At 49.2% G+C, this 27,244-nt stretch overlaps 1 protein-coding gene across 1 annotated transcript in view; it reads right to left on the reverse strand.

The window, feature by feature from the left end:
- Nucleotides 1-24: 24 nt before the first annotated feature.
- The window catches only part of USH2A (usherin), a gene marked incomplete at its 5' end in the record, with an annotated part of 301,919 nt that continues 274,699 nt past the window's right edge, over nucleotides 25-27,244 (reverse strand). Inside the window, 11 exons of the mRNA XM_081124187.1 lie at nucleotides 25-297; nucleotides 1,157-1,378; nucleotides 3,162-3,406; nucleotides 5,803-5,886; nucleotides 6,556-6,732; nucleotides 8,164-8,372; nucleotides 9,002-9,240; nucleotides 11,101-11,310; nucleotides 17,190-17,511; nucleotides 19,213-20,729; nucleotides 22,153-22,380. Coding sequence (XP_080980313.1) covers nucleotides 208-297; nucleotides 1,157-1,378; nucleotides 3,162-3,406; nucleotides 5,803-5,886; nucleotides 6,556-6,732; nucleotides 8,164-8,372; nucleotides 9,002-9,240; nucleotides 11,101-11,310; nucleotides 17,190-17,511; nucleotides 19,213-20,729; nucleotides 22,153-22,380 — 3,543 coding nt within the window. The 3' untranslated portion in view covers nucleotides 25-207. The remainder of the gene's footprint in view (nucleotides 298-1,156; nucleotides 1,379-3,161; nucleotides 3,407-5,802; nucleotides 5,887-6,555; nucleotides 6,733-8,163; nucleotides 8,373-9,001; nucleotides 9,241-11,100; nucleotides 11,311-17,189; nucleotides 17,512-19,212; nucleotides 20,730-22,152; nucleotides 22,381-27,244) is intronic.

Genomic DNA, 27,244 nt, shown 5'->3' on the forward strand with positions numbered 1-27,244 from the left:
AAGCGTGCCTCAGACAACCAGAAAAACAGCATTTCTCAGACCTGTTGGGGAGGGGACAGTTTCACAAACAATCCTGGTTTCCTTCAGGGGCGACAAGGTAACAAGCCACGGCTCTTGCGTGTGTGATGTGTCAGTGACGAGCGGCGGCGGGAGCGGGGTGTGCGGCCCGCATTCCAGCCTCACTCACGTTTTGCAGGTGCCCGGGCTCTACAGGTGGGTGTCGGTGAAGGTGGTGTGTTCCTTGGCCACAGAGCTGAAGCCCTTGATGGCCTTCATCAGGTCTTCCTCATCGACGTACTGGGAGGAAGCCAGTCAGAGGTTAGGAGGTTTGGGGCCATCAGGTTTGAAAAGCCTAATGCTCGACGCCCAGGTGTGGTCCGAGACCCTCCTCGCCTTAAATTCACCTTATTGAAAAGATCACATCACATGCACAGGTGACCGGCAGGCTAATCCCAAATGTGGACCGTCTGAGGACGGCCTCGTGCCATACCTTAAGCTAAGCCTCAGTTTTCTGGTCTGTAAAGCGGAGTCTGTATGTTTAAGATTTAGTTCAAAATGCAAGCAGAAGAGCCGACTGCAAGCTCTTCCCCACGGGTCCCCCTCTCACTGCATTTGTTTACTGAATAGGTTCAGTAACATGAAGGAATAAGCAGTGTGCCGTGTACTGGCATCTTCAGGGGCATTCACGGCACTGCATGCACGCTGCTTGCTACCGGGACAGTGGAAAACGGGCTCTGCGGTCAGAGGACGTCTTTAAGGCCCAGGTCCACGAAAACGACTAGCTGTGCGCCCATGGGCGCGGATGCGTGTGCACCTAAGCCCTCAGTGTGTCTGTTGAGCCACGTGAAACTGCCGCCTTGCGTGTCCATCCAATACGCTTAGGTAACAGATTCGTACGTCTCAACTAGTATAATTATCCCTGCCCCTTAGAAACGCGAGGCCTGAGGCGGAACCGTGGGGTTCAACAGCTCTATGCACATGAGGAGGCGCGTAAAAAACCGTAGCAACACCGGAGGGCTGCCTGGGTGAAGGGGCAGGTGCGCCTGAGCCGTGGGCGGCCCCATCAGGTGCAGGAAGCTCCACGCCACCTCGTGACCCACTGAGACTCGGCTGGGGCGTCGGGCAAGGGCTCCGGGTGGGGAGGGAGCCCACTCACCAGTCCGCTGTCGTGACCCAGGATGGTCTCCCACAGCGAGTCGTCGATCAGGACCTTCTTGCCCTGGATGTCCATGAGCTGGCTGACGCTGCGGTGCAGGGAGCCTTGGGAGTAGGCCTGGCTGAGCTGGCTCTGGCTTGGAACCCGGAGCACAGAGATGCTCCGGTTGCTCCGGAGACTCAGGCGCCCCCCGGGCCGCGGGATCTTGGTGTCGGCCAATCCCTGCAGAGAGAGCTGCTGCTGGTGAGCGGCCCAGGTCAGCTGTGCTGTCCCCTGGCTCCCACTACGCCAGCACCTTTGTACTGCGCTTTAAAATGCTTGGATACGGGCAGGGAAATGGACTCCTCCCTCCCTTTTTTCCCCCGCCCCTTATCTTTCCCCTTGTTACAGGATCTCAGCCTCCAAAATAAATCGGGTCTGATACTAACATCAGAAACAAAGGCACTGATTAGGACCTAGCATCAGATTAGGGCCTGGAGTGCGCCTTCGGGAAAGTCTAGCTGCTCCTAGACCTCGGAGGGCTCTGGCTCGGCAGGGCCAGCGGTGAGCCGTTCCTATTTTCACCGTGCAGGAAGCACGCCATGCAGAAGGCCACGCGTTCATGCAGCACACAGAGCTACCTCGAAGTGCATGGTGTAGCTTTTCAGGGTCACGTTGCTGGACACGTCAGATACGTCGGCCACAGAGTCAAACTGAGGACAGACGGGGAGGCAGTGGTCAGCCTTTGCAGCATTTCAAAGCACACTCATAGAGTCTCCCCGACGATAGCGTAACATGCTCAGACTTTGGCCCTGGCCCACGTGGCTCAGATGGGTGAGCGCTGACCTATGAGCCAAGAGGTCACAGGTTCTATTCTGGGTCAGGGCTGGATCCCCAGTCGGGGGCGTGCAGGAGGCAGCCGGTCAGTGACTCTCATCATGTTTCTCTCTCTCCCTTCCTCTCTCTGAAATCAATCAAACACATATTAAAAGAACAACAACATATTCATACTTGAATACTATCCTGCACCAACCACGGGCCTCACCGACACTGCTGCTCTTTCCTGTCCCCAAGGTGCCTGCTCCTTGGGCCTGAGAGTGCTGCCCGGGGCTCAGCCACTGCTCGGTGCTGCGTCCTGGAAAACGGAGACCTGGGAGGTGGGCAAGGCTGCCACTCTCGTTTCTCTTCACGTGTAGAAACTTAAGCAGTCTGACCAGACGTCTGTGCTCGGCTGAGATACTCTGACTTAAATACATCTGGTCTTTGTCGGGCCTCTGGCACAGAGCTCCGAAAGCCCTAGGAAATTCCTCCCTGGTGACAGCAGCAAAGCTGCCTTTTTGTTATGTTAATAAGGTGGCTTTGGGCCTCACCTAGAGGGGGCTGGTGGCCAGGAGAACCAACCAGGTGACTGGAGAGTTGGAACTTTCAGTCCCACCCCCCTGACCTGGCTGAAGGTTGATTCAGTCTCCCCTGGGCAATGACTGAGTCTCATGCCTAGGTCATGAAACCTCCAGAAAAATCTAGGAGGACTGGTTTGGAGAGCCTCAGGGTCGGTGAACACCTGAAGACTCAGGGACGGTGGCATACCTGGAGAGGGTGTGGGAGCCTCCTGCCCTTTCCCCAGGCCTCGCCCTGTGCGTCTGGCTGTTCCTGCCTTACCTCCTTCTATAATGGATCGGTGAGCTAGGAAGTCACAGGTTTCTCCGAGTCCTGAGAGCGACGCTAGCAAACGAATGGCCCAAACCCAGGGAGGGAGGGTCCTGGGAACCTCCCATCTGCCTGCCCATGAGAATCCCTTTCTGGAGTTAAAAACAGAATGCCAATCCCCGGGCTCCACCCAAGACCTGTGAAATCAGACTTTCGGGGATAAAGGCCCAGGCAATGGCATTTTTAAAAGCTTCCCAGGTGCCTTAGTCCATTCAGGTCCTGATAACAGGACTCCATGGACTGTGGCCTATAAACCACTGACATTTCTCCAGCCCTGCAGGTTGGAGATCCAACACCACGCGCCCGCCTTCGGACGTACCATGTGGGTTTCTCCCGGTGGGTAGACACTCAGCGGGGACGTTCTCTTCTGAACAGGTACCAGGGGAGGCCTCTCTCTGATGTATGGCTCCTGGTTGATCTTCCTTTGCAGAATCAGGGACAGGAAGATGGCCAGCAGGACCAAGCCCAGGATGGCCACCAGCACGATGAACCAGAGCTCGCTGTAGAACTCCGAGCCTCTGCTCCCCGACCCCTTCTTCCCTCCGGGGGTCGTCGGCACCAGGCCTGCAAGACCCGGGGGCAGAGAAGGGACAGGTTATTCCGGGAGGCAGCTGGGCGACCGCCTGCCCTGTCGTTCAGCAGTAAATGGGGAAGGAGTCTGACGCGGTTGGTCTCGGGGTGCTTGTTTGCACCTGTGTTCAGGCTGGGGGGCCCTGAGGAGGAGCTCAGAGCCCCCGGAGACCTGGCTGACACTCAGCGGTTGAAAATCCCTGCTGCCTGGGCACGATCCTGGGAAAGACATCAGTGGGCTCTGGGGACGCCAGCCCTGACTAACACATCCCTTTCAGGGGTCACCGCAGGACGGGACAGCGAGTGGAAGCTCCCAAACTGAGCGGCAGAGGGTCTCGGAGATCATCTCCAGCCCAGCCCCTGGGGAGGCAAGTGCTGATGGCCGAGAGGAGGGAGGACAGACAGATACAGCTCCAAATGCTTTGGACAGATTTCCCGTTTTAACACCTGGACCAGTGGGCAGGCCTGCTTGGCACATCACACCTGCATTCTCGGGGGGCGGTTAGAGGGAAGCCTTCAGGTCGGGGGGTGAGTATGTTTAAGGAGGGAGACAAGGCCACTAAAACTAAAATGGGAACTTCATGAGAACGGATATTACTTTGTGAACCTGAGGTCTACTTCTGATAGCTCCGTGGTTAATAAAAAGTCACTCTGCGTCCCTGGGGCTCTGCTCCCCCAGCTCTAAGATGCAGAATTGGGGAGATCAAAGCTCTGACGAGGCTCCGGCAGGTTAGAAGTCCCCTACTTAGGAACCAAAGTGCGTTGCTTGATTAAAATAAAACAGCCACCTTGGTTAGGCCCCGGCGGAGCTGGGTCTCCTCTGTGCGCGGTGCGGGGCTGTACCTCTAGCAGTTATCCGAGGGGCCCAGCGGGCCCCCTGCTGCAGAGGACGCGGGGGAATGTAGGGCAGCCTGCCTGAGGGAAGCCTCGAGAAGGAGACAGGCCTCGGAACAGCAGGCGGGGAGCGAGCCCGGCCGGTCCTTTACGCTCGCAGGCTGCCTCCAGGCAAGGGAACCGCACCAGGGGAAAAGTTACATCCCGAAAATTAAAACTGACGACGCACGTTCGCTGGGCAACACTTCTTGGAATTTTCCACGAGTTTGCACAGTCCTGGGTGTCCCTTCTCTCAACCTTGCTTTTCAAAGGCCCCTTTCATTTGAAGGGACTCCACCCATCAGGGGGTTTTGCCCAACGTGGGGTCCTGGTCCTTCGGGATGGGCTTGTTAAAAGAGCAGGTGCCTGGGCAACCATGTGACAGACAAGCGCCTGGAGGTGACTCTTACGCACACCTAAATTTCAGAATCTTTGCTAAAAAACACACACACAAAAACGAACAAACAAAAGTACAGGGCCGGGAGCCAACAGAAAAACCACATTCAAGTTCTCCTCTGAGGTACGAGCCTGCAGAGCATTCTCTGGGTGAGCTCCGGGGCCCCTCAGGCCCCCGGGTGTCCACAGGGGGAGCCCCTGGAGTTGCTCAAATAATATCGGAAGAGATCTGCTCAATTCCACTAGACAAGAGGCGATAGACTATGTGGGGGAACTGCGTCAGGTGTTCGAAGAAGTTTTATGTGGCATCCAGGCATGAAGGGTCTGGAAATATGAGCTAATTTTATTATTTTACATACGGAAACTATCCTTGATAACAGTATGTATGTTTCAAAATTTTTGGACATATTTGCATTAAAAACCCACCAACTATGTATGCATACAAATCGGATATAACATTGCTAACTGGGCTCTACAGTATCAGCCCCAGTTCTGTTCTATTGAAAAAGTCGGGTCATTTCTCTAACGTGCCCTTGGAAATTGGAAAGTGTCACAGATGCTGGATTCAAAGGTCGTGGGCCGGGCTCCACTTAAAAGATGCTCCGTGAAAATTACAATTTCATCTCTTCAGCTGCCTCAGTTGGTTTTGCTGGTGGGTCACCATCTTTCACAGAGGATACAAGACAGAGATGGACCAAATTTTACCGTGTTAGGCTCGGAATCTGGATGATCGTCGTTACGATCACCACGACCGGCATCCGAGCCTTTTCTCTCTTTCTCTGACTCTTTCTGTAAATCATTTTTTGGGGAGACAAAGTCGTCCATGTAGCAAAGTCGTTTACCGAGAGGATCTGTGCTTCGGGAAGCTTAGTCACCCCCTCTCTCTGTCCCGGCGAGTCAGTGACTGGCCCTCGAAGGGCATCCCAGCGCCTCGCCTGAGGTCAGCTCCCCGAGGACTTTGGAAGGTTTCGTACAACGCGTCACCCGCTTCCTCCCGACAGTCTATGCTAATGTCTCAGCGCAAGTGTGTCTAACACACGCACACGCGCACGCACATGCACACACGCTTCGTTAGGAAGCCGGGCAGGGGCGACGCGAAACAACGGGAGGTGAGCGCCTACCGAGGCCGGCGGAGGCGTCGTACCGAACCAGAGGCGTCCGGGCACTGCCTTCCTCCGTGATGCAGGTGACCTGGAAAAGGAGAGCTGGACAGGGGGTAAGTGGCCGGGTGGCCGCCACCCGCCGACCGCGGGCGCCCTTTCCGATCAACGGCGATCAGAGCAGGAGACGGTCTGAACACAGAACTCCCGGGCAAACGGGGGCTTCTCCCACTAGGCCGACGTGCTTCTAATCTTACAGTTATCGAGGAAGGGGGCTAGAATTAGTGCCCTAAGCATGTGTGTGTGTGTGTGTGTGTAACAGAACTAAAGAAGCTAAGGGCTTATACAGCAGAGTGAAAGATTATCAGAGGAGGCCCGGCAGACGGGGCTCAGCGGCTGAGCGTCGACCTAGGATCCAGGCGATCGGGGTTCGATTCCCGGTCAGGGCGCAGGCCCGGGTTGCAGGCTCGATCAATGACTCTCTCATCATTGGTGTTTCTCCCTCTCTCTCCCTCTCCTGTCCTCTCTCTGAAATCAATAAAGATATATTTAAAAAAAAAGAATTATCAGAGGAGAAGACACGATGCGTGGAGTGTATGTTGTCCTGCATGTGGCCCACGCCTGTTCCCTTAAAACTTCCAGGCGCGCCTTTCACTGGGTGACCAGAGTTGGAGTGGCCTCTTGAGCTAAGACAGGTTAAGGGCCAGCCCCTGCCGCCCGCCGTTCAGAGGGACCGTCTCGTGACGCGCTGAGCAAAGAAAGCCCGACACTCACTCCCGTCCTCGGCCCTCGGCATGCAGAGGGCGGTGTCCAGGCCGCGGTACACGCGCTGGCCCCCGGCGGTCACCACGAACGCCCGCAGGGGGCCGTGCAGGAGGAAGGAGCTGCTCCAGCTGACACACACCGTGGTCAGGTTGCCGGTCACGGAGCACGGGGCTCGGTACTGGGGCGCTGGGGGCGAGAAAGCTGAACGTTATGACGATGATGACCTCTGAGTGTGTGTCTGTGTGTGTGCGCGCCTTTTTAAAAAATATATATAAGCAACAATTTTTTTTTTTTAGCATTGCCGAAATTCTTTATATTGTCCTCAGTGTTTGCAAAAAAAATAGCAACTGGCATTGGAAGAGAAAGAACACCGGTGGAAATGTGTGTGCGGTGCTTTCTCAGCGATATTGCACCTGCTTTCCCCCCCAAAATCAATCGACAGTGGTGTTTTATGAAATAAAGCCATTAACATACAATGGTTCTGCTCACAACACAACCCTGGAGCTCATATTTCCTTGCTTTTCCCTTCTTTTAACAGGTAAAGTGTCCTTAACACTATTAACTACAGTAGATAGCTATTTTTCATATCCAATCAATATTTACTGCTACAAAGCCCCAAGGACTAGATGAAGTTAATATATTTATATATATATATATATATATATTTTTTTTTTTTTTTCCTCCTTTTTTTTTTTTTCTCTCCAAGCCAAACTGCTTAAGATGGTGAATTATATCCGTTTGGCACCCATTTATTTTTAAGGCTTTTTCTGGAACCGTTAGTTAGTTTTCTAAGAGTGTGAAAGAGCTTTGTAGATAGTAAGGCGAGTGTAATAATTCATCGCCCCGGCTAATCAATCAGGTGTATGGTGTATTAGTATATAATCAAGCTTGGTCGCCTAAGTATTATATCAGATACAGAAGCTACGCTGTGAGCGTTTTGCAGGCACGATCTCCTTTTATATTTTCGCTCCTGACTATAACAAAGGAAAAAGAATCCTTAATTGAGGCTCCTCTTTTAAATGCAAAATTTTTTGTAGAAACAAATGAAGGAATCTCATGTCATCAAGTCAGAAGAGATTTATTTCATGAGATCCCGTCGTCTCCAAAATAATCAATACATTTGCAACAGGGTTAAGATCCATCTATATACTAAATTGGCTTTTAAGAAAAGAAAGGAGTCCTGGAAATAAACTGGATATCTTTTTTCTTTGAAAATTAAATCTATCTGATTCTCTCTCTCTCTCTTCCCCCTTCCACTCCTTAAAAAGCAATGGAAAAAATATCCTCAGGTAAGGATTAAAAGCCAACCAACCAACCAACCAACCGGAGTGACAAATGTTAAAAAAAATAATAATAATCTTAATTGTCTCTCCATTTCCCTCCTTCCCATGCATCAGCTTCCCCTAAGCTGGCTTTCACCCCACAGCTACGAGAAAAATCTCCCTAAATCGGCCCTTGGCCTCCACATCATTAAAGGCAAGAGGCAGGATTTTCCGACACTCATCTCCGTTGGCATCACAATAGCGGCCAAGGAAACGGAACCTCCCTCCAACCCTTTCCTAAAACTGGCCCCCTGCCCTCGGGGCCTCTGGCCGGGGCGCGGGCGCTTCCACTCACGCTCTTTCTCGGTGGTGAAGCTGACCCACTCGGAGGCCGCGCTGCCCGCCTGGCTGTGGGCCACGACGCGCAGCCTGTAGGTGGTGTAGGGCTGGAGGCCCCCCAGGCTGGCGCTGGGCCCCGGGCCCCTGTACGTGGTCTCCGCCCGGCTGGGGGTGCAGGGCGCGTCTGCATGGGGAGGGCAGGCCCGGTGCAGCTGGAGCTCGTAGCTGGAAGGAGAATGGACGCATCAGGGGACAGAAGGGCATGCGGGAGGCAGCCCATCGACGACTCTCATCATTGCTGTTTCCCTCTCTCTCCCTCCCTCTGAAGTCAGTAAAGACATATTTTAATAAAATAAAATAAAATAAAATAAAATAAAATAAAATAAAATAATAAAATATAAAATAAAATAAAATAATAAAATAAAATAAAATAAAATAAAAATATAAAATAAAATAAATAAAAAATAAATAAATAAAATAAAATAATAAAATAAAATAAAATAAAAACATAAAAAAATCAGATAAGAAAATTATGACTTGGGCACGGAATTTACATCCCAGCGGAGGCTAGAGGATGGACAATTCAAGAACCACGGGGGGTGGGGAAGAGAAATCCTTCAGTGAGTGCGAACGGGAGCCGCCTTTCCTGTGATGACGATTTTGTGGCTCTCCTGTCTATCCTCCGCTGATATTACGATGGAAACACTTTCCAGGGAACATTACCATTGGAACTGACAGGTGTCCCATTTGCCACAGGTATCTGTTCAGCATGCAAGTCTTTCTAGGGGGGCAGCTGGGTGTGTCTGCGGGGAAGTCTTATCTTGGTAGATTGGTCCTTCAGGCTGGCCAGTTACCTCTGGATGACACCATTGGGGTAGAGCGGGGGGCTCCACTGGAAGGAGGCTGTCCTGGAGGCCAGCGCCTGGACCTGGGGGGAGGGCACCCCTGAGGGTGGGGCGGGGTGCGTCCGCAGCTCCGCCGTGGGCCCTTTGCTGCAGCAGTTGAAACAGGTGCAGGCCTCCACCCCGATGGAGTAGGAGGTGAAGGGCCGCAGGCCCTGCAGGGTCTGCTGGGTGGCCAGGCCTTCGGACAGCTGCGGGACAGAGAGGACGCGATGAGACGTGCCCAGGCCTCAGGCCAGCGACCGATCTGCACCCTGTACCCCACTTCCCGTGACTAGAGCGCCACGCCAGGCAGTCTGGGGGACGCACCGAGGATGGAGCTAGTATGAACCCTCAAGGGATGACCGACTGACCCACCGCAGAGAGGCGCGACTCAAACAGGCAAAATGTAAGGATTTGACAGACAGAAGTGGGAGGCAACAGGACAGACATCACAAGGCACACGCTGTCCATCACCATAGAAAGATAATAGAGAATGGCACAAAACGCACAAAATACTGACCAAATTCCGTGACCCTCAGAATGATGCCTTTAAAAAAAAAAAATCTATATCTGAATTATACTCAAAGTCAACATTCACTAAAGTCCATAATCTGCCGTTGTTATTTGCATGTAATTTTTTGGGGTCAAAAGTCCCTCAAATTCATGTTAGAGTTGAGTATTTAAGAGCTTGAAATATATATATTTGATATATTTCTATATTTTACATACTGCATATTTTATATATATTTAAGAGTTTGAAATTCCATCTTTTTCTCTGAGGGTGTTGGGTATATGAAATATCCTGGTCTTTTTCTCAATTATCCGTGTTGTATTATAAACCTTTCAGTTTATTTGGAGCAAATTTCTTTTTTTTCCCCACTAAGTACTCTTTGGAACAGCAGCCTTCAGAACCTGGAAACTAATTTTCACGCCGACGTACACAACATACAATTAAGAAGAGCCATCTGTTATTGAGAAAACTGCATACAATGCACTCCAAATAGAAATTATTTTACTTTATTAATATCATCATTTTATAAGCATGGATAATCAAGGGTTGATTGTATTTACATCATCTATATTTATTGACTACGAAGCCCTGTAGAAAATATGCTAATATCCCTTTAACATTCAATAGGAGACTTCCCTGGATCCGAGAGTTATCTTGTGAAATTGCGTGTCAGCACCTGGCACTCCGGCCTCCAAGGACCTCTCCACACTCGCCCAAATCATTCCCTAAACTGGTCTAAACGATGTATAATGTGATCCTGGGACCTGCACAATTTCCCTATGAGGTTTGTGATCACCACGTATTATAATTTATCCTTACGCAGGAGAAACTTAAGAGTGGCAGAGAAAAGACTTCCTCGCACTGGCTCTCATTCTCTCCATTTGAATAACGCAGGAGCTGGTCTCATTGATTAGTGACCCTTCCGGCCACTGGCTATGGGAAAGGTGATTTTCCACAATCCATCCCGTCTCCCCGATGGGCCCCGAATGTGTGGATATGCAAACTGTGGCTCTAGACTGAGCTGTTCTGCAGTCTCTTCCAAAAGTGCTAGAACTTTCTCAAACTCACCAAAAGAAACACTGAGCTTCCTGGTGCTATCAGAGATCTTCAAATGCGAAAAGGGGGATTCCAAGAACATTCTTTGCTCTATTTTTTTTTTCTTCCATAGCAACATTTACACCACCACCAATGGCCATCTGTCTGCCCCTGACCATAGACCACTCACCATTTAAGTGCTTGATGTGTGTTTTCTAACCGAATTAATTTGATTTTAGTATCCCTGAAGCATTAGGTTTCTCACAACCTTTGTGGAGTCTTTAATGCCACCTTCAGCAATTCTCTCCCTGGGCACTGACATATTTTCTGCCTGTGTCCTACTGCCCAGCCTTATTTCCTCTCATAGGGATCACTGTGCCACTAAGTTCACCACTGGGCCACCAAGAACAGATAGATAAGAAAGAGCAGGGAGGAAAAAATACAAGGCCATCATGGTTTACTTAAAAACAAATAGATAAATAAATCAGTCCCGGACTATCAGCTCAGGGCACCCTCTACTCACCACTGTCTCCACCCCACCGGTGTTGTTCGAGAACAGCCTGTAGAGGCTGACAATGCCGTTGGGCTTCCCAGGGGCGCTGATGTTGACCACGGCTTGAGTGGAAGACACCTCGTGGAACCTGGGGGCCCTGAGGCCTTCTGGGGGGGCGGGTCCGGTTCTACACCGAGTCCAGCTACTGGGGGCTTTCCCTGCTGAATTCACCGCCCAGACCTTCAAAGAGAAATCAAGACGACTGGTCAAAAGCAAGATAACCTCAGGCTGAAAACAAAGTTGGCGGCCCACAGCAACGGAACACCACGGAACGAGAGAGACTTTGATCCTGCAACTCTGTGATCACAAAGGCAATTGGGTCTTTCCTCGTTTTTTTGCCTTTGCCCGTGTGAACACAGAGGGGGCTGCTGGGGAGCCCTGATTTCAGAATGCAGCTGCTGATTTAAGCCTGATGGAAAACGGCTTGTCTCTGGGTGGAAGGTGGTGGGATTTTTGTCAGCTTCTGCAAACCGGACGGCTCTGCAGATGACTCAAAACTCAGCAATTCTTAAACACTGTCCCCACCGAATCTGCATGAAAATTAGATTTTCCTTTCATCAAGGAGGGAATAAACATATGGAAGGATGTATAATCTTATTTATCAAGAACTATTTGTATAATTAAACACGAATATCCTAAAAGGTTGCCTTGGGTCATCATTTGCATGAGTAAGTAATTTGTAGGATGTCAGGTACAATAGACAGAATAGATGGATGTGCGAGTGTATAGGGTTAAATTAGGCCCAATAACAGCCAACTACACAGTGATCAATCAGAATGATAGATCTAAGTGACAATACAAGAAGACTGCGTGTTTAGGAGTACCTGTATTCCTCAGAAAGCTCTCATCTTGTGCAGTCTAAGTTCAGGAAATTTTTCTCTCATTTGGTGTCTTCTTTCTTTATATCTATCTATCCATCCATCTCTCCATCCATCTATCCATCCACTCATCCATCCATCTATCCATCCACTTATCCATCCATCCATCCATCCATCCATCCATCCATCCATCCATCCATCCATCCAACCAACCAACCAACCAACCAACCAACCATCCACACTTGCCCTGAGCTTTTAAAGACACAGCTCGAGAACTCGTTTGAGTCTACAGTCCACACTTTGTAGGTGTGCGGTGTTAAAAAACCATGCAGAACTTTCAAAAACCTGAGCCATTTAGAAAAAACTGTAGGAGAATACCTTGCAGTGAGAGTTCAGTGTAGTTTTTGTTTTGCTTTTGCATCAATAATATTGTCAAGACAATAGACACTGGAGAGATTACTAGTTGTTAGGCCAACTCCTATGACTGTTCCCATACATTTTTCGGAGGAGGTGGATTCCTTTGTAAAAGTAAAACTTCTGATGTTGAATTGCTCTTGGATGGCTGTCAGATGCAAATCCCCAGCCCCTTGCTGATGGGAGTGCCAGAGCCCCATATTTAAAAGAGTAGGGCTTTGGTTGGTGATTTAAGGGCCTATAGAATTTGGGAGGGGCTCACAATGGATGGGAAAAATATGGGGAAAGTGAAAGTAGGTGTCAGGAAATAAAAACTCAGCAAGCTGTCCATTGATTCCTGAGCACCAGTGAGAGCGCAAAAGTGCGGGCACAACATGAAATAAGTATCATTCAGAGAAAGTGCTTAGCACAGGCCCAGCGTTACACACGTGAACTTTGCTTTCCCTTCTGATGTAGATACAGGGGCGTGAAAACCATGAAGGCTTTTTAATGCTGGTGTTGGCTGAAAGGACTAAACCTCACACCTGCCTTCCTGAACCTTTACTGGGTGGAGTCCTTCCAAATGTGATTTTAACCCATGGTGTTTTCAAGATACCCTGGGTCTCAATATCATCATGTTTTGCTGTATCTCTTTGGAAAGAGTCTCTTCTAAAAGCTAGGCAATAGGAAACCCCTCTCCCTTCCCTGGGAATGGATGAAGGAGCCAGTGTCTGTGTCTTTGACGGGAGACCTTCATAACATAGCGCTCTTTTTTTCCTAGGCTTTCTTTTTAGTATTCAATCAATTTGAGATCAAAATAGCACTCATCGAAATCAACACGCTTATGCAAAGCACATCAGCTATTTACATGAGCCGCTCTGAAAATGAAAGCAGTCGCGAAGGAGAGGAAGCCGGCTGAGATAATGAGCTTTACGGATTCTGCAAAACTTGAACCTCGAGGCAGCGTTTCTGTTATGCGCAACCCCCAGCAGAAACGGAGAAGAGAAACTGATATTTTCTCCGCCTCTCTCTGTTGTGGTAAAAGCCCTGTACTCAAAAGGTGCTGTGGATTTTTGAATCAGCTCAGCCAAACAGGAGATAAAGGAACTGGAGTGGAGTTCAGGGTTCAGGATAAACATGTGAACAGATGATTCTTATGATTTCTACTGAGAAATAGTAGCCTCAAGATTTGGGCCCACCTTCATAGGGTGGAGGGGAAAAAAGCAGAGATCTTGCGTGGGCAATGTTGAGCAATATGCCCGGATCTTTTCATTTCAACGAACCGATACAAAAATCAAGAAATGAAATATCTTATGAACAGACATAGAACTGCCTACTTTATCTATCTCCTATTCTGTTCCATTTTGCTCTATTCCATCCTATTCATCTATTCGTAATAATTTTATAAAAGAGAGACGGAGCAATGGCCCTGCAGAGGATGGGTGAAGAGGAGCCTTATGGGGGCTCCTGTTACTGCGCTGGTTACTCTCCTGCATTTCCACACTTCACTGTAAGCAGTTCTCATCTCAACGCCTGTCTCACTCAATGGTTCATAGCTTTCCAAAATAACATTCTTTGTGACTGATACTTTCCAAGTGTAGCCTTTGTACAAGGAGAAATTCTTAATGTAAATTTCTGAGGGATTCCTGGTGTGTTTTTTCTTCATCATATTATAGAAAACTATCTCCTTAATTGTAAAAAATATTTCCTTTGGCTGAAGAAACACTGCAAGTCTTGAGAAAGGCAAAGGAACATACTTTCTATACTATCGGAATCCAGCTGATGTCTCTCTGAGACCCTATTTGCTATCGTTTCCGTACAAAAATGGAATGCAGGAATGCCAAATTCAATCAGCGCTCTTACTCAAAAAAATCCCCTAAGCTGTTGACTCCTAATGTAAGTGGCAGTGACTGTCCTTGTTCTTGGGGCAATTTGAGATTCTGCTCTTTCTCCAGGCTGCTTATTATGAGTTAAATTATAACAGTTACTCTCGGAGAATTAAGATACGGAGGCATTTCTGAGGTCTTTGCAAGTTCTTCTGGGATACTCTCTAAGATGCTTCCATGTGGAATATGATCATTTAAAAAAATACATGTTTTTATTGATTTTCGAGAGAAAGGAAGGGAGAGATATATATAGAGAGAAACATTGATGAGAGAGAAACATCCATCAGCTGCCTCTTATTGGGGATCAAGCCCGCAACCAGGGCACATGCCCTGGCTGGGCATCGAACTGGTGACCTCTTGGTTCATAGGTAGATGCTCAACCACTGAGCCACCCCGGCTGGGTGAACACAACAGATTTTGATAAAATAAAAAGCATTCTGACAACACTGAGCACACAGCAATATCAAGCAGCACTAGGAGGCCACATCTTTGTTTATAAAAACTGGAGCACATAAATATGTTTCCCTGACAATTCACATCCTAAATAAAAATCCAACACCAACAGCCATGCCCATAATTAATAACTAGAGTAAATAGGTTGTGTGTTAACAGGCAAACAATTAAATTATTTGTTTCCTCCGGGCATGTAATGAGATTTTATCACATTCCCACGAGGCAGACAAGTAGATATTACAAAGGTCTTTCCAATACCTGTATTGGCGAAGGCCAACAGCTAACTCAATAGATTCGATCAAAATCCCCATCTCTTTCACTGCTCCTGATTTATGACTTTGGCTGTGGTGAGTCATCACTCATCGCAGTTTGCTCTCCAGTGCTCATAAATTATGCCTCATAAATAAAAAGATACAATCAACAAAATCATATCAATTCATCTACAACCTTGGAGTGTGTTTTCCCGGGGCACTCACGCCCATGCCTTTTGAAAGGGGAGCCCCTCTTGGCTTTTGAATCAGTTTGAAGAGCAGTATGACAAACTGGGCTTTGCCAGAATTGTGGTCAGAAAGACTCATGGCTAAAAAGAGGAGGCAGGTATGTCTGAAATGACATAATGACAAGATTGTTTTATTTCATGAGCAGCCCTGCAGGCTAGCATCCTCAAGGGGTAACTAGCTGAAAAGCTCTGTGTAGCTACCTATTTAACTGTTTAACTATCTGATTTTTTTTTTTCAGCATGCTGCCCAGATTATAATCCCAAACCGTTTATCTTTGCAGGGTCAGGGGTTCCTGTTCCTGATGGGGGTGACCTGAAGAAGCTGGGGTTCAGCAGAATGATGACTGAACTTGCGGTCAGAAAGCCAACACCTGAGTTCTGACTCTGCTATTTTTTTTTGACCAGGTAACTTGCTCAATCATTCAGTTTCCTGATTATACAGAAGGAAAAACACTACCTGCCTCACAGGGCGATTCTGAGATTTACATGCAATACATTTTCTATACATTTATGAAGAAATGAGTGGTAAATAAGTACATTTATAAATATTTTATTAAGATTTTTGAGATCTCCCAAGTTGTATATAAATGCAATTTGGAGCAACCGTGGAGTGAATTTAAAAAAACAGAATTTGGAACCTGAATCTCAAGGTTCAGATTCTAGCTCATCCACTCACCAACTATCTCCTTGGGCATGTTAACTGATCTTTCAAATCTTCAGATGTCTAAGGATTATTATTAGTAATAACCCTTATCTCAGGTGGTTGCTATGAGTTCATACATGTAAAACTTTAACATAGTTCTTAGCACATAGCAAACACTAAATAAGTACAAATGACTATTATATATTATTTGTGTAACAAGTTGGGAGAGTTTTGGAAGAGAGGGTGGGACTAAACAGCAACTCTGTCACCCCGGCTGCTATGAATCAACAACAGAACCCCCCCACAGCATTCGGGGTTCAGCCCCTTCTCTCTGTGTGTCCTCGAGGGCTCCCCCATTCTAGAACTTTGAGGGTCAGAAGAAATGGAAGCCTGGTTTTTCACAAATGCTGCTTCTACATCGAAATCTGCTGACTGGATGGCATTCTCTATGCTGCCTAATCAATTAAAAATTTTCAAAAGCATCCCACAGTATAAGCAAAAGGAGACATTGAGTAATTCGATGGATTCTTCAGAGAAAAAAAAAATTATTTCCAGTTTCCATGACAAATATGCCTCCGGGCATCAAGGAGAGAACTGTGCAGTTTCCCAGATACTTAGAGGCATCTGAGTAATGATCGGACCCCATCAAGAGATAGGCAAATCGATTGACAAGATAAAGTCTCAACCATTTTCCTAAAGATTTCAGTTGAAGGCATCGGGTTTACGTAAACAGGTTAAAGCTTTTTGTTTCCACCTATAGATATGATTCCTTCATACAAAGACATTTATTTTGAATTTAATGGAAATGTACCATTAGTCCAAGTATCTAAGTGGATCCTCTCTTAAGCCTTCAGGATTACTTAGTGTTTTATCAATAATCGTAGAGTAGCGAGCCGCCGTTAGCCAGGGGGTCCTCTACCAGAAAGGGTTCTCCTGGGGAAGGCCCTGTCACAAGCTGGGTGACGACACTGAGCAGCAGGGCCAATCTGGGGAGCGGGGGGTCATGCTGGGTCCACTCTGCACCCACTCCCCGCCCTGCTGTGTCCCACGAGGCCTGTCTGCAGAGTTCAGCTCTGACTCCTCCTGCTCCCCATTTTTGGCACCCGATCAATGACCCTCTCATCATTGATGTTTCTCTCTCTCTCCCTCTCCCTTCCTCTTTCTGAAATCGATAAAAACATATTAAAAAACACAAAGACAATGAAGAAGGGAAAAGAATGTGGTCTTCCCTCCCTCATTTACTGCTTAAAAGTTACTCAAAGATATTATTAAGCTCCTCCAGCCCCTTGTTTCTTTAAGCGATTTTCAGCTGCAAGCACGCTTGACAGGCAGGCCCCGACGTGCGGGCGCTGGTGCGGGCTTCTTACCTGGTACTCATACTCCGTGAAGGGCGCGAGCTGGGAATCCGTGAAAGAGCCCGCACTGCCATTATAGGCGAGCACCGCGCTGGGCGGGCCGGGCCGAGCTGCCGTCTGCCTTCTGTACAATTCATAGTATAAAACGTGGCCGTTTGGCCGAAGCGGGCCTGTCCACCAAAGGGAGACGGTGGGCTGGAAGCCTCCGGGGGCCACCCGCACCTCCAGGTGTGGGGGGGGCTGCAACGCAGGGGCGGCCTCGGGGGTCTGCACGGAGGCCCAGTCGCTGGACGCGCAGCCCAGCGGGGCGCAGGCTTGAATTCGTGCTTCATACCTTCAGGACACAAGGCAGAGATGACCTGTTATCGGCAAAATAGGCTTGCATTGGAAGAATCTTAAAAATATCAAGGGTTCTGATAAAAAGGCAATTTAAGTTTATATTCATTCTTATCGCGAGCCGACCCTTTTGAAAAGTAACATAGTCATGTGGCTGGTGTGGCTCAGTTGGTCGAGCACTGTCCTGGGCAATTAGAGGTCAGCGGTTCGATTCCCCATCAAGGGCACATGCCTGGGTTGCAGCCTCGATCCCCAGTAGGGGGCGTGCAGGAGGCAGCCAATTGATGTTTCTCTCTCTCTCCCTCTCCCTTCCTCTCTCTTGAAAATCAACTAAAAAAAATTTTAAAACACAAGCAACAAAGTCACGTTTCCATAGAAAGTTTAGAACATCTGAAATACCTCCTGTCTTTCCAAAATAAAGACTCTCGCTTGTCCAGAAAGGGGCGGACACAATTCTTCCCTGAACAGGAGTGTGTGGGACAAACAAAGGTCCAAGACTCTCTCCAGCGTGCAGATCCTTTCCGTCTGCAGAGTTACTGAGCGTGGTGCTGACGAAGGCGGATCTTGGGGAATCTGAGCCAGCTTCCAGCAGTCCCGGGCTCTCCCTGGCTCTGCCGCCGGAGCTCCAGGACTCCCCGGGCATGTCCCCAGGTCTTGAAGGAACACCCAGGAGCTATGGCGTCCCTGGTAATAAATCCCCTCACCTGATACCTGACATTTCACAACAGGCTCCCTTACAACACACCGAGACCTTTCGGGGCCAAAGTTAACCCAGCCGCACACTAGATGATCCATCACGGAGACACCTTATCACCACCCCGTTAAACTCAACCAATCAATTACGTTTTGCCTCCCAGCCGGTCTCCCGCCACTTGGCAGGGTCTCTGCATAGCAGGGACTGTCCCCTTCCAGCAAAAGGGCCTTTTGTGAGCCGTGAGTGCCGACGGCTGCAAATGGGGGTGTTCTGCCTCTGCTCCCTGCCCCACAGATTGCACGGCACCCCTAACTTTCCCTCCAGCATCTTACCTTTCCCTTTATTTTTTTTTGGGGGGGGGCTGGCTTTTTTCTCTCCTGTTTCCCGCCTTCCACATTTCCTCCTCTAATCACTGCTGTTTCCCTTTCCCCTTTTTAGGCCACTTGACTCTCCCCCTGTGATGTCCTTCGTTCCGTCTCTGTCCCTCTTCCTTTCCCTTCCCTCTCATGCCCGTCGCTCCCGTGATGGGCCACCAGGTTAGGGGTGAGCAAATCCACCGCTGTGTCCAGATGTGACTTCTGAGCGATTCTCTGAAGTCAGCTTTGATTTCCCATAGCTGGATTATTCGTTTTCCGAATCATCTGGGGGTAGTTTTAAAATTTCCGGGCCCGATTCCTGCTGCCACTCAGGGACTCCCAGTCTCCTCCTTCCTACTGACCCGGGGGGGGGGGGGCGGTACCCCCAGGAGCACACACTCACCCACAGTGTTCACTAAACATTAAACTGCTGGGGAAAAGCCAAAACTATGTGAATCCCAACTTCATACAGAAGTGACCTTCTGACTTAAGTTTTCAAGCCGTTTACAGCTTCAGTGACTGTGGACACTGAAGAGACATCTCTCTAGGTTTCATTAGATAAATCATGCCTAGGTTTTATTAGATAAATCTAATTTTTTTTTCCCCAGCCCAGCTTGCTCTCGACAGACCTACAGGGTGAGCTGCCCACCTGTGAGACGGCTCCAGCTGGTCTACCCTGAACGCGCGGGTCCCAAACGATCGGTGACTTGCATTCACGGGCACGACTTGTGTTTCCCTCTCGAGCAGCCCACGGACGAAGAGGGTGTAGTTGACGATCGGGCCACTTGTCCTCACCGGCGGGTCCCAGCTCACTAAGATCTCCCGAGGACCACTGGCCTGTACTGTCGGAGGCTCCATCCCTGAAGGCGCCGAGGGGCTGGTTCGATCTCTGACGACGGGGCTCGAAATCCCACCCTGGCTGTTGGTGGCAGTCACCGCGTAGCCGTACTCCGCCCCGGGCCTGAGGGTGAAGTCCTGGTATCGAGTTTCCAGGCCGGTGTAGACGATGGTGCCGTCCCTCCTGACTTCGTAACTTCTGATCTGGCCATTGGGGTTTCTGGGAGGCGTCCAGGTGATTTCTATGGATTCGGAGCCCGTGACTTGCAGCTTTGGAGGGTCCATGTCCTGGGGCGGGGCCTCCAGGGTCCAGGCAGATTGGGACACGCTGGCTGTACAGCCCCCGTTTGTACAGGCCACTAGGGAGAAGCTGTACTGAGTATAGGGCTGCAGGTGGGGGACCAGCAGGGACAGGTTCTGCCCGGCAAGGTACTCCTGACCCTGACACCTCAGTAAATATTTAGTGATCTTTCCGTTCTGTGCTGATGGTGGCGACCAAGACGCGTTGATCCGAGTGGCACCGACGGCCTGAAGGGCTGGCGGGCCGACCCCCGCCGGAGCGGCCTCGGGGGTGGTGGTGCTGGTGGGTTTGCTGGTGTGGCAGCCCCCGCGTGTGCAGGCTGTGACCCCGTAGCTGTACGTGGAGAAGGGAAGCACCTCCGCGTCCGTATAGTTGAAAGTCTCGGCGTCAAAGCTGAAAGGATGGGGCACCCCGTTCCTGTGAAGCCGGTAGGACCGAATGACCCCGTTAGGCTGTTCTGGAGGGACCCAGGCGATCAGCAGCTTTGGGGGATCCACAGATATGTAGGTGATCACGGGCGGGGAGAGGCCCTCTGGGGGCGCCGGCATCGTCCTCGCCGCGGTCCATGAGCTGCGGGTGTGGCCCGCGGAATTCCACGCGTGGATTTTATACTCGCACGGGGTCCACGGCTGCAGGCCGGTGTCGTTATACACAAACGCACGCCTCTCGGCCTCGTGCTCTGTGAAAACCACCTTCTCATCGGCCCAGGCGGCCTGGATCCCCCGCGCTTTGCCCTCGGAGCACCTTCGGATCACTTCATAGCCAATGATCTTCCCGTTTGGCTGAGCCGGCTCGGACCAGGCCAGCTCCACGCGGGTGGGCCCCACGGACCGGACCGCGGGAGGCGGCTGGGAGCGGGGCGGGGCCTCCTGGGTCCGCACAGGCTGGGGTGCCGAGTGGGCACAGCCCGCCCGGGTGCAGGCCTCCAGGGTCAGCGTGTAGACGGTGAAGGGCTCCAGGCGGCGGAACAGAAACCGGCGGCTCAGGCCCGTGTACTCCAGGCGCCCGGCGCTGAAGATGCTGTATGTCTGCAGCAAGGAGGGAAGCAAAGGGCAGGTGACTTGAGCGTCTGGCTTCTCGGTGCTCCCATCTCGTCCCTTTTAACCTCTCCCCGCCGCCAGCCCTCATCTTCGTGACCCTAATCCAGAAAGAATAGCCCGATATTAATTCTGGGGGTGTGATGTGTAAGCCCAGAGAGGGACGGACAATGGATTTCTCAGCCTTCACAGCTCCCACTCTGCTGCAAGCCACCATCAACTCTACCCCGAATTCTTATTTTTTTATAAATTCTCACCTGAGGATATTTTTTCCATTGCTTTTTTAGAGAGAGTGGAAGCGGGGAGGTTGGAGAGAAACATTGATGATGTGAGAGAGACACATCGATGGGTTGCCTCCTGCCCACACCCGACCACGGCCAGGGATCGAGCTTGCAACTGAGGTACCTGCCCTTGGGAACTGAACCCGGGACCCTTCAGTCCGTGGGCCGGATGCTCTAACCACTGAGCCAAACCGGCCAGGGCAAACCTTGAATTTTTTAATAGCTCCCCAACTCCACTGGTCTCCTTAGAGTCCATTTTCTACATAGCAGCCAGAGGGATTTTGAAAAACCATAAATTTGAAAATGCTCTTCCTTTGCCTAAGCCCTCCGGTAATATTTCATCACACACAGAATCGATTCCAAACTCCTATGACAGCCCACGAGGCTGGGCGCCATCTACCTCCCATCTCTTCTGGTCCCACTGTGCTCTCCCTGCAGGGCCCCAACCACCCCGGCTTCCCTCCCTTCGGCTGGACACCAAGTTCATCCCTGGCCCCAGGCCTTGCATTCGCTGCTCGCTGTCTCTGGAACATTTTGCTGCTCATATCTTCACATGACTGACTCTGTCTTGTCATTCAGGGCTCTGCTCAAATGTCAACTTGAATAAAAAATTGCCATTCATTCTAAGATAGCCTGGCTGCGGTCGGCGTGGCTCAGTGGATGGGGTCAACCTCTGATCCAGGAGATCGAAGTTTGATTCCCGGTCAGGGCACATGCCCGGGTTTCGGGCTCGATCCCCAGTAGGGGGCCTGCAGGAGGCAGCCAGTCGATGACTCTCTCATCATTGATGTTTCTTTCTCTCTCCCTCTCCCTTCCTCTCTCTGAAATCAATAAAAACATAGAAAAATAAATAAATAAAAATAAAGTAGCCTGGGCTGGCGTAATTACATTATTCCGTTTCAGTTTCTTTATAGCATTCGTCACACTGAAATTCTTCTGTTTTTACATGTGCTAGCTTCCTGGTTTTCTCTCTGTACCCCCACATTTATGCACACACACGTACACACCCCCCCACACACCCACATACACACGCGAGGTCTATGGCAGGAGAATTAACAGAGCGTGAAGGGACTTTTCCCGCAGTGGCCTGATGGCCTGCCGGGGCTCCTGTGATTTCATACTCGGGGGGTCACCTTAATCACGCCGTTGGCCCGCACGGGCTCTGCCCACCGCAGCCACAAGGCCCGGCCGCCCTCTCTCTGTTCCACCGTGAAGTTGCTCAGTCCGCTCGGGGAAGACTCTAGGGTCTGAACCAGGGCCCAGGGGCTCGACGCCTCTCCCGCCTGGTTTGCGGCCACGACGCCAACGTGGTATGTGGTGAAGGGTTCCAACCCGAACAGGTGGGCTTCACGGCTCGTTCCCTGGAAGAAAACCAGCGGGTGAGGTTTCTCTTAGAAACGGCCGACGACGGCGGGAAAGTCGGTCCCTGGGACACACCGGTGATGGTGGCACAGGCTTCACCGCAGAGGTCTGAATTGTTAAGAAAACGACGTGTCATTTCCCTTGCCCTTGACACCCTGGTTGCGTGATTTCAGACACACGCAACGTGTGGGTCAGGCAGGATCCTGGCCTTTTCAGAGCTGGCAACCCAAAGGATGTGACACAGAACCTAAAAAATTCTGTGATGCCTCAGGGGTCACCCAGGTGCCAACGGAATCAGGGGAGACTTATCCCCAACGGCCCCAGGTCTCTTTCATCCGCTCCGCACCCCACATGTTTATACTAAGACTCTGCCCATCTCCCTCTCCCATTCTCTCGGTGTGTATTTATGTTTTTACTTAAATTTATGTTTTTACTTACAACGGCAGTAATACAAACCCAAGGGCACCGTGACAACAAGCCAACTGGCCCATGAAACGCAGACCCCCTCAGAGAGACCTGCTATTGATACAAGTGTGGAAATATTGTCGTTTGATAACAACGCCATCACCGAAACTGTGGAACGTACCAAAAGTCACTGCGAGCTAGGCTTTGAGAATCTGGTCTTTGTTGATTTAACGGGGGGGAAAAAAATATGAAAAAATTCGTTTTGTTTTGTTTTTCTGTTCAGAGAGCAATATTTAACGTATTTTGCATAACTTAACTGGAGCTCCGGAGCTTAATGTTTTGGAAGAGCCCAGGATGCTCCTTCTGCATCTGGACTGGAAAGATGTGTGTGTTTACAGATAGGAATTATGTCTGCAGTTGGGCCAGTAACGTGTGTACCGGCACATGCACGCACGCATGAACACGCACGCACACCCTACACACAGATAGGTTCTTTCTGTTCTGTGCCATATCCATCGGGTGTGAAAAATCCCGAGGAAGTCTGCCTTGGTTTAATGGGGTGTTCATACCTAATGGTGTGTGAGGTCACCTTGGCGTATTAGCTGTCCAGGTGTGACAACTGTCCTCTTCGCTTGGTGGCCGTGGAAGGGGGAACAAGGGGTGAAGGGGAGGAAGTTATTTCTGGGAGTAGGTACCCCCAAAGCATCAAAGTTCTGTGTATGGAAATTCTCCTTAATGTGGAGACATCCAAATATCATTTTGAACAAAATCTAAAGCAAGGTGGCAAAATCAAACTGAACCGTTTTCCAAAAAACTCCCCAAACTGGTTATATCACAGAAGTAATTTTTGACACCGTTTCCTCACATTCTTGGTTATAAGTTTCAATGGTGTTAATATTTCTTCTTATGCATTAAACACAAGCAGAGAGAATACAATTTCTTCTACTTATCAAAAACCAGTAAAGTCAATTTTCCTGCTTCCATAAGGGCCATTATGCTATTACATGCTCACCTCCTGATATCTTTTAATATTTAAACACTTGCTAAGCGACCGGACTCTGAAACAAATTTTACAGAAAGACTAATTCCTCTTTTTTAAAATATTAAAAGTTCGATCATAAATATTTAAAACTTTATTTCTCCACAACACCGGATAGGTCTTTTAGATAAATACGGCGCAGAACTAGAATGGCCATAATGAATATTAAATCTGAGGATGCTACAAGTCCCGGTTACAAACACCCTTTTCTGATAAATGATTCCTTTTCTGTGGAAATAGGGCAAACACGGGCGAGATTAATAATGCAGAAAAGAAAACTTCTTTGTCCGGAATATCCGGTAATAGGTGCCAAGAAAAACATAAGCTCCAAAGCAAACAATAATCACCTCCAACAGATTACCTATGAAACAGGTAGACTGTTGGGGGACATTTAGAGATGGCTTTTGTCATAAGAAACATGAAAAGCATGTGGGTTATAAAGCAAAAACATATGTATATTGTCAATAGCAGCACCTGCTCCACTGCAGTTTATTTCAGAGCCCAGAGTCCCCTTCGGCCCCTAGGTGGCAATACTCGCCAACACTTCTGGTGGCAGGAGTACTTAATGATGAAAAGCTGGCATCCAGTCGCCCCGCACACGCCGGGCAACCATTACAAAAATAACACAACTGGCTTCATTACAGACTCTCCTAAGGCACACGTTCAGCTCAGATCCCTGAAAGAGGGAGCACGCGGCAGGCCCCGGCCTCAACGCCTGTCACCGTCGAAGGTGGGAGCGACACCTGCCACCTCAAGTGGAAGTTCACGCCCGCCTGGCACAGAAACGCGAGAGGCCTGCGCCCGCAGAGGTGGCGGCAACCGCTGTTTCGCTTAATTTGGCCCATTTCCTTAAAAAACACCCCAGAAACGATCACGATGGGAATAGAAAGGAGAATTTTGATATAAATTTATACCGAGGACAAGTTCCGGTATTAAGTTAATTTGTTATTTATAAAGAGCTACGCACACCCTGAATACAACTCATTAACGGCCTTTCCCTTTGTCGGTGCTTAGTAAAGGCCAGAGGAAAATTTTAAAATGGCAAAACGACCCAACTCATTCTTTGACATTTAAGGAAATAACCTGGATTATTTGCTCCTGAAGAGATTTCCAACACCCAGAGATTCCACCGTGTGAGAATTGCGCTGGAAAATCCGGGCAAAGCTCACCCCGCGGGTGGGCCTGCGTCCTGTTCCTCGGGTGACGCGTTCGTTTTCCTTTCTTTCCACTCGGAATATGCATGTGAGCGCCGTCCACCTTTGATGTTTAGGGTTTAGTTCCTGCCTTTGGAATCGTAGCATCCTGTCCCACCCACTTACAAGAAAAGTCATTTTCTGTCTTCTCTCTAGGTCCACATCCACATGACACTCATATTTTTTATTCTAGGAATCTGCGAACTCACTTTGTTAGGTAGCAGATGCACAGGATGACTCAACAAAGGACAATCGAAATAATCCTTTCTCCCCAACCGGCTATTTCCAATGAGACCTGGATTATTTTTAGCTTATACGCAGAAGGGTCAGGGTCTGGATGCCAAACGGAGCGCCCTCTCCCGAGACGTACAGACCAGACTCCCTGGGACACGCTGCCAGGCGAGGCTCTGCGGGCGACTTGAACTACATGGGAGCCTCTGGGCTGCTGCTGGGGGCACATGAACTACTCGGCGTCTTCAGCCGTCTGACAATTTTACCCCACCTCCTCTGATTATTTTTGACGACGTGAAGTGCCCCAAAGGTGGCCGCGGGGTCAATAGGTTTATGTAGGCTGAAACTGATCAAAAATTACCATTGATCTGCAGCTGTCAATAAAAGGCTGCGTGGGGAGGCTCGGTGCACAAATGTTTAAACTGCATAAAGCAACCTAACTTAGTCATCTACGCGTCTATTGATCTGATGACCCAGCACTTTCCAGGGTGATCCCGCTGGTCTTCGCGGTGCATTTTCACGGAGCATGCTTACCTTGGCCCTTCTGAAGCTTTTTACCGTTTTACCCCACTCCTCTCCACTCCTGAACCCCAATAGTGATGTACAGGCCCCGATGTGTTCATCCACAGAGTATTAGGTGCACTTATTACGTCTGAAAAGGGTTCATCTTCCTGGTCACCAGCAACTTCACTGATCATCAACTTGATGGGGTTTCTTCTGTCTTTGCCCTTTATCGTTTTATTTTTTAAATTTTTATTTATTTTTAAAAATATGTCTTTACTGATTTGAGAGAGAGGAAGGGAGAGGGAGGGAGAGAGAGAGAAACCTCAATGATGAGAACCATTGGTCGGCTGCCTCCTGCACGCCCCCTGCTGGGGATCAAGCCCCCAACCCGGGCTTGTGCCCTGACCAGGAATCAAACCTCGATCTCCTGGATCTTAGGTCGATGCTCAACCTCTGAGCCACGCCAGCCGGGCTCCCCTTATCATTTTAAAATGATTGACTTTTAGCTTTTAAATCCTTTCCCTCCTTAGTTACCATGAATGCCAAGACCTAGAGAGCATGTCACATTGAAAGTGTCTGCTTTTTTTTTGCACAGAGGGGGCTTTAGAGGAATCTTGATTTAAATATATCAACTTCTGTCTTCTTCAGTGGAACCACTTGGATGCTGCTTCTTGGTTTTATCGTAAGTTATAGTTTACCTTGTCATTATAAAATAAAAGAATGGTTATGGACAGGTTTCCGGTTCAGATTACAAATCAAACAAGAGACGTAGGAAGAGATCTCATTTTCCATTACCCAAACATCATGGCTTGTGGCAGAGTACATCCAGTCAACTGGATGACTTATATCCATTCTAATGCCCACAAATCAACATAAAATATTTCTATGATTCCTGAAAGCAAGATAATTTGAGGCGTAAGTTTTATAGGGCTATCTTTCTATTTATAAAGTTAATGTCTGAGTTCTCCAAAGGTTGGCCAACATATGTGTATCTAGTACATATTTTGTAAAAACGAAGTCGGTCTTGATATGGAAATGATCTCTTTATCGCTCAAAGCCAAATATCAACCCCGAACACTTACCCATGGTTAGCTAAGTATGAGACTTACAACTCTGCAAAGTGTTAGGAGGGTCAGGCGGCGCCCACTGATCTCCCAACGCGCTTACTTACCACTGTCATTTCTGCCTACACACCTCCTGGCTGGGGGGACAGAGAGGCATTTTTTGATGGCGCACACACACACACACACATGCAGATCAAGTCACAATACCACGGTGCAGGTCACGGTCAGCGATCAAACAAAACATCTGCCAAGAACCCGTTCATTCATTCACTGTTATTCAGCCCATAAGCAGAGATTGCCATCTATAGAAGGGAACAGAAGGGTATTTTCTTAGATTTAGAACATCTCTGTTGAACGTTTGCTCTATTTTAAAATTTGTGATGACTCTTTAGACGCAAGTGTTTCGCTTTTGAAACCAATTGAGGCA

Source organism: Miniopterus schreibersii, assembly GCF_964146895.1.
Source record: "Miniopterus schreibersii genome assembly, chromosome: 21".
NCBI lineage: Eukaryota > Metazoa > Chordata > Mammalia > Chiroptera > Miniopteridae > Miniopterus > Miniopterus schreibersii.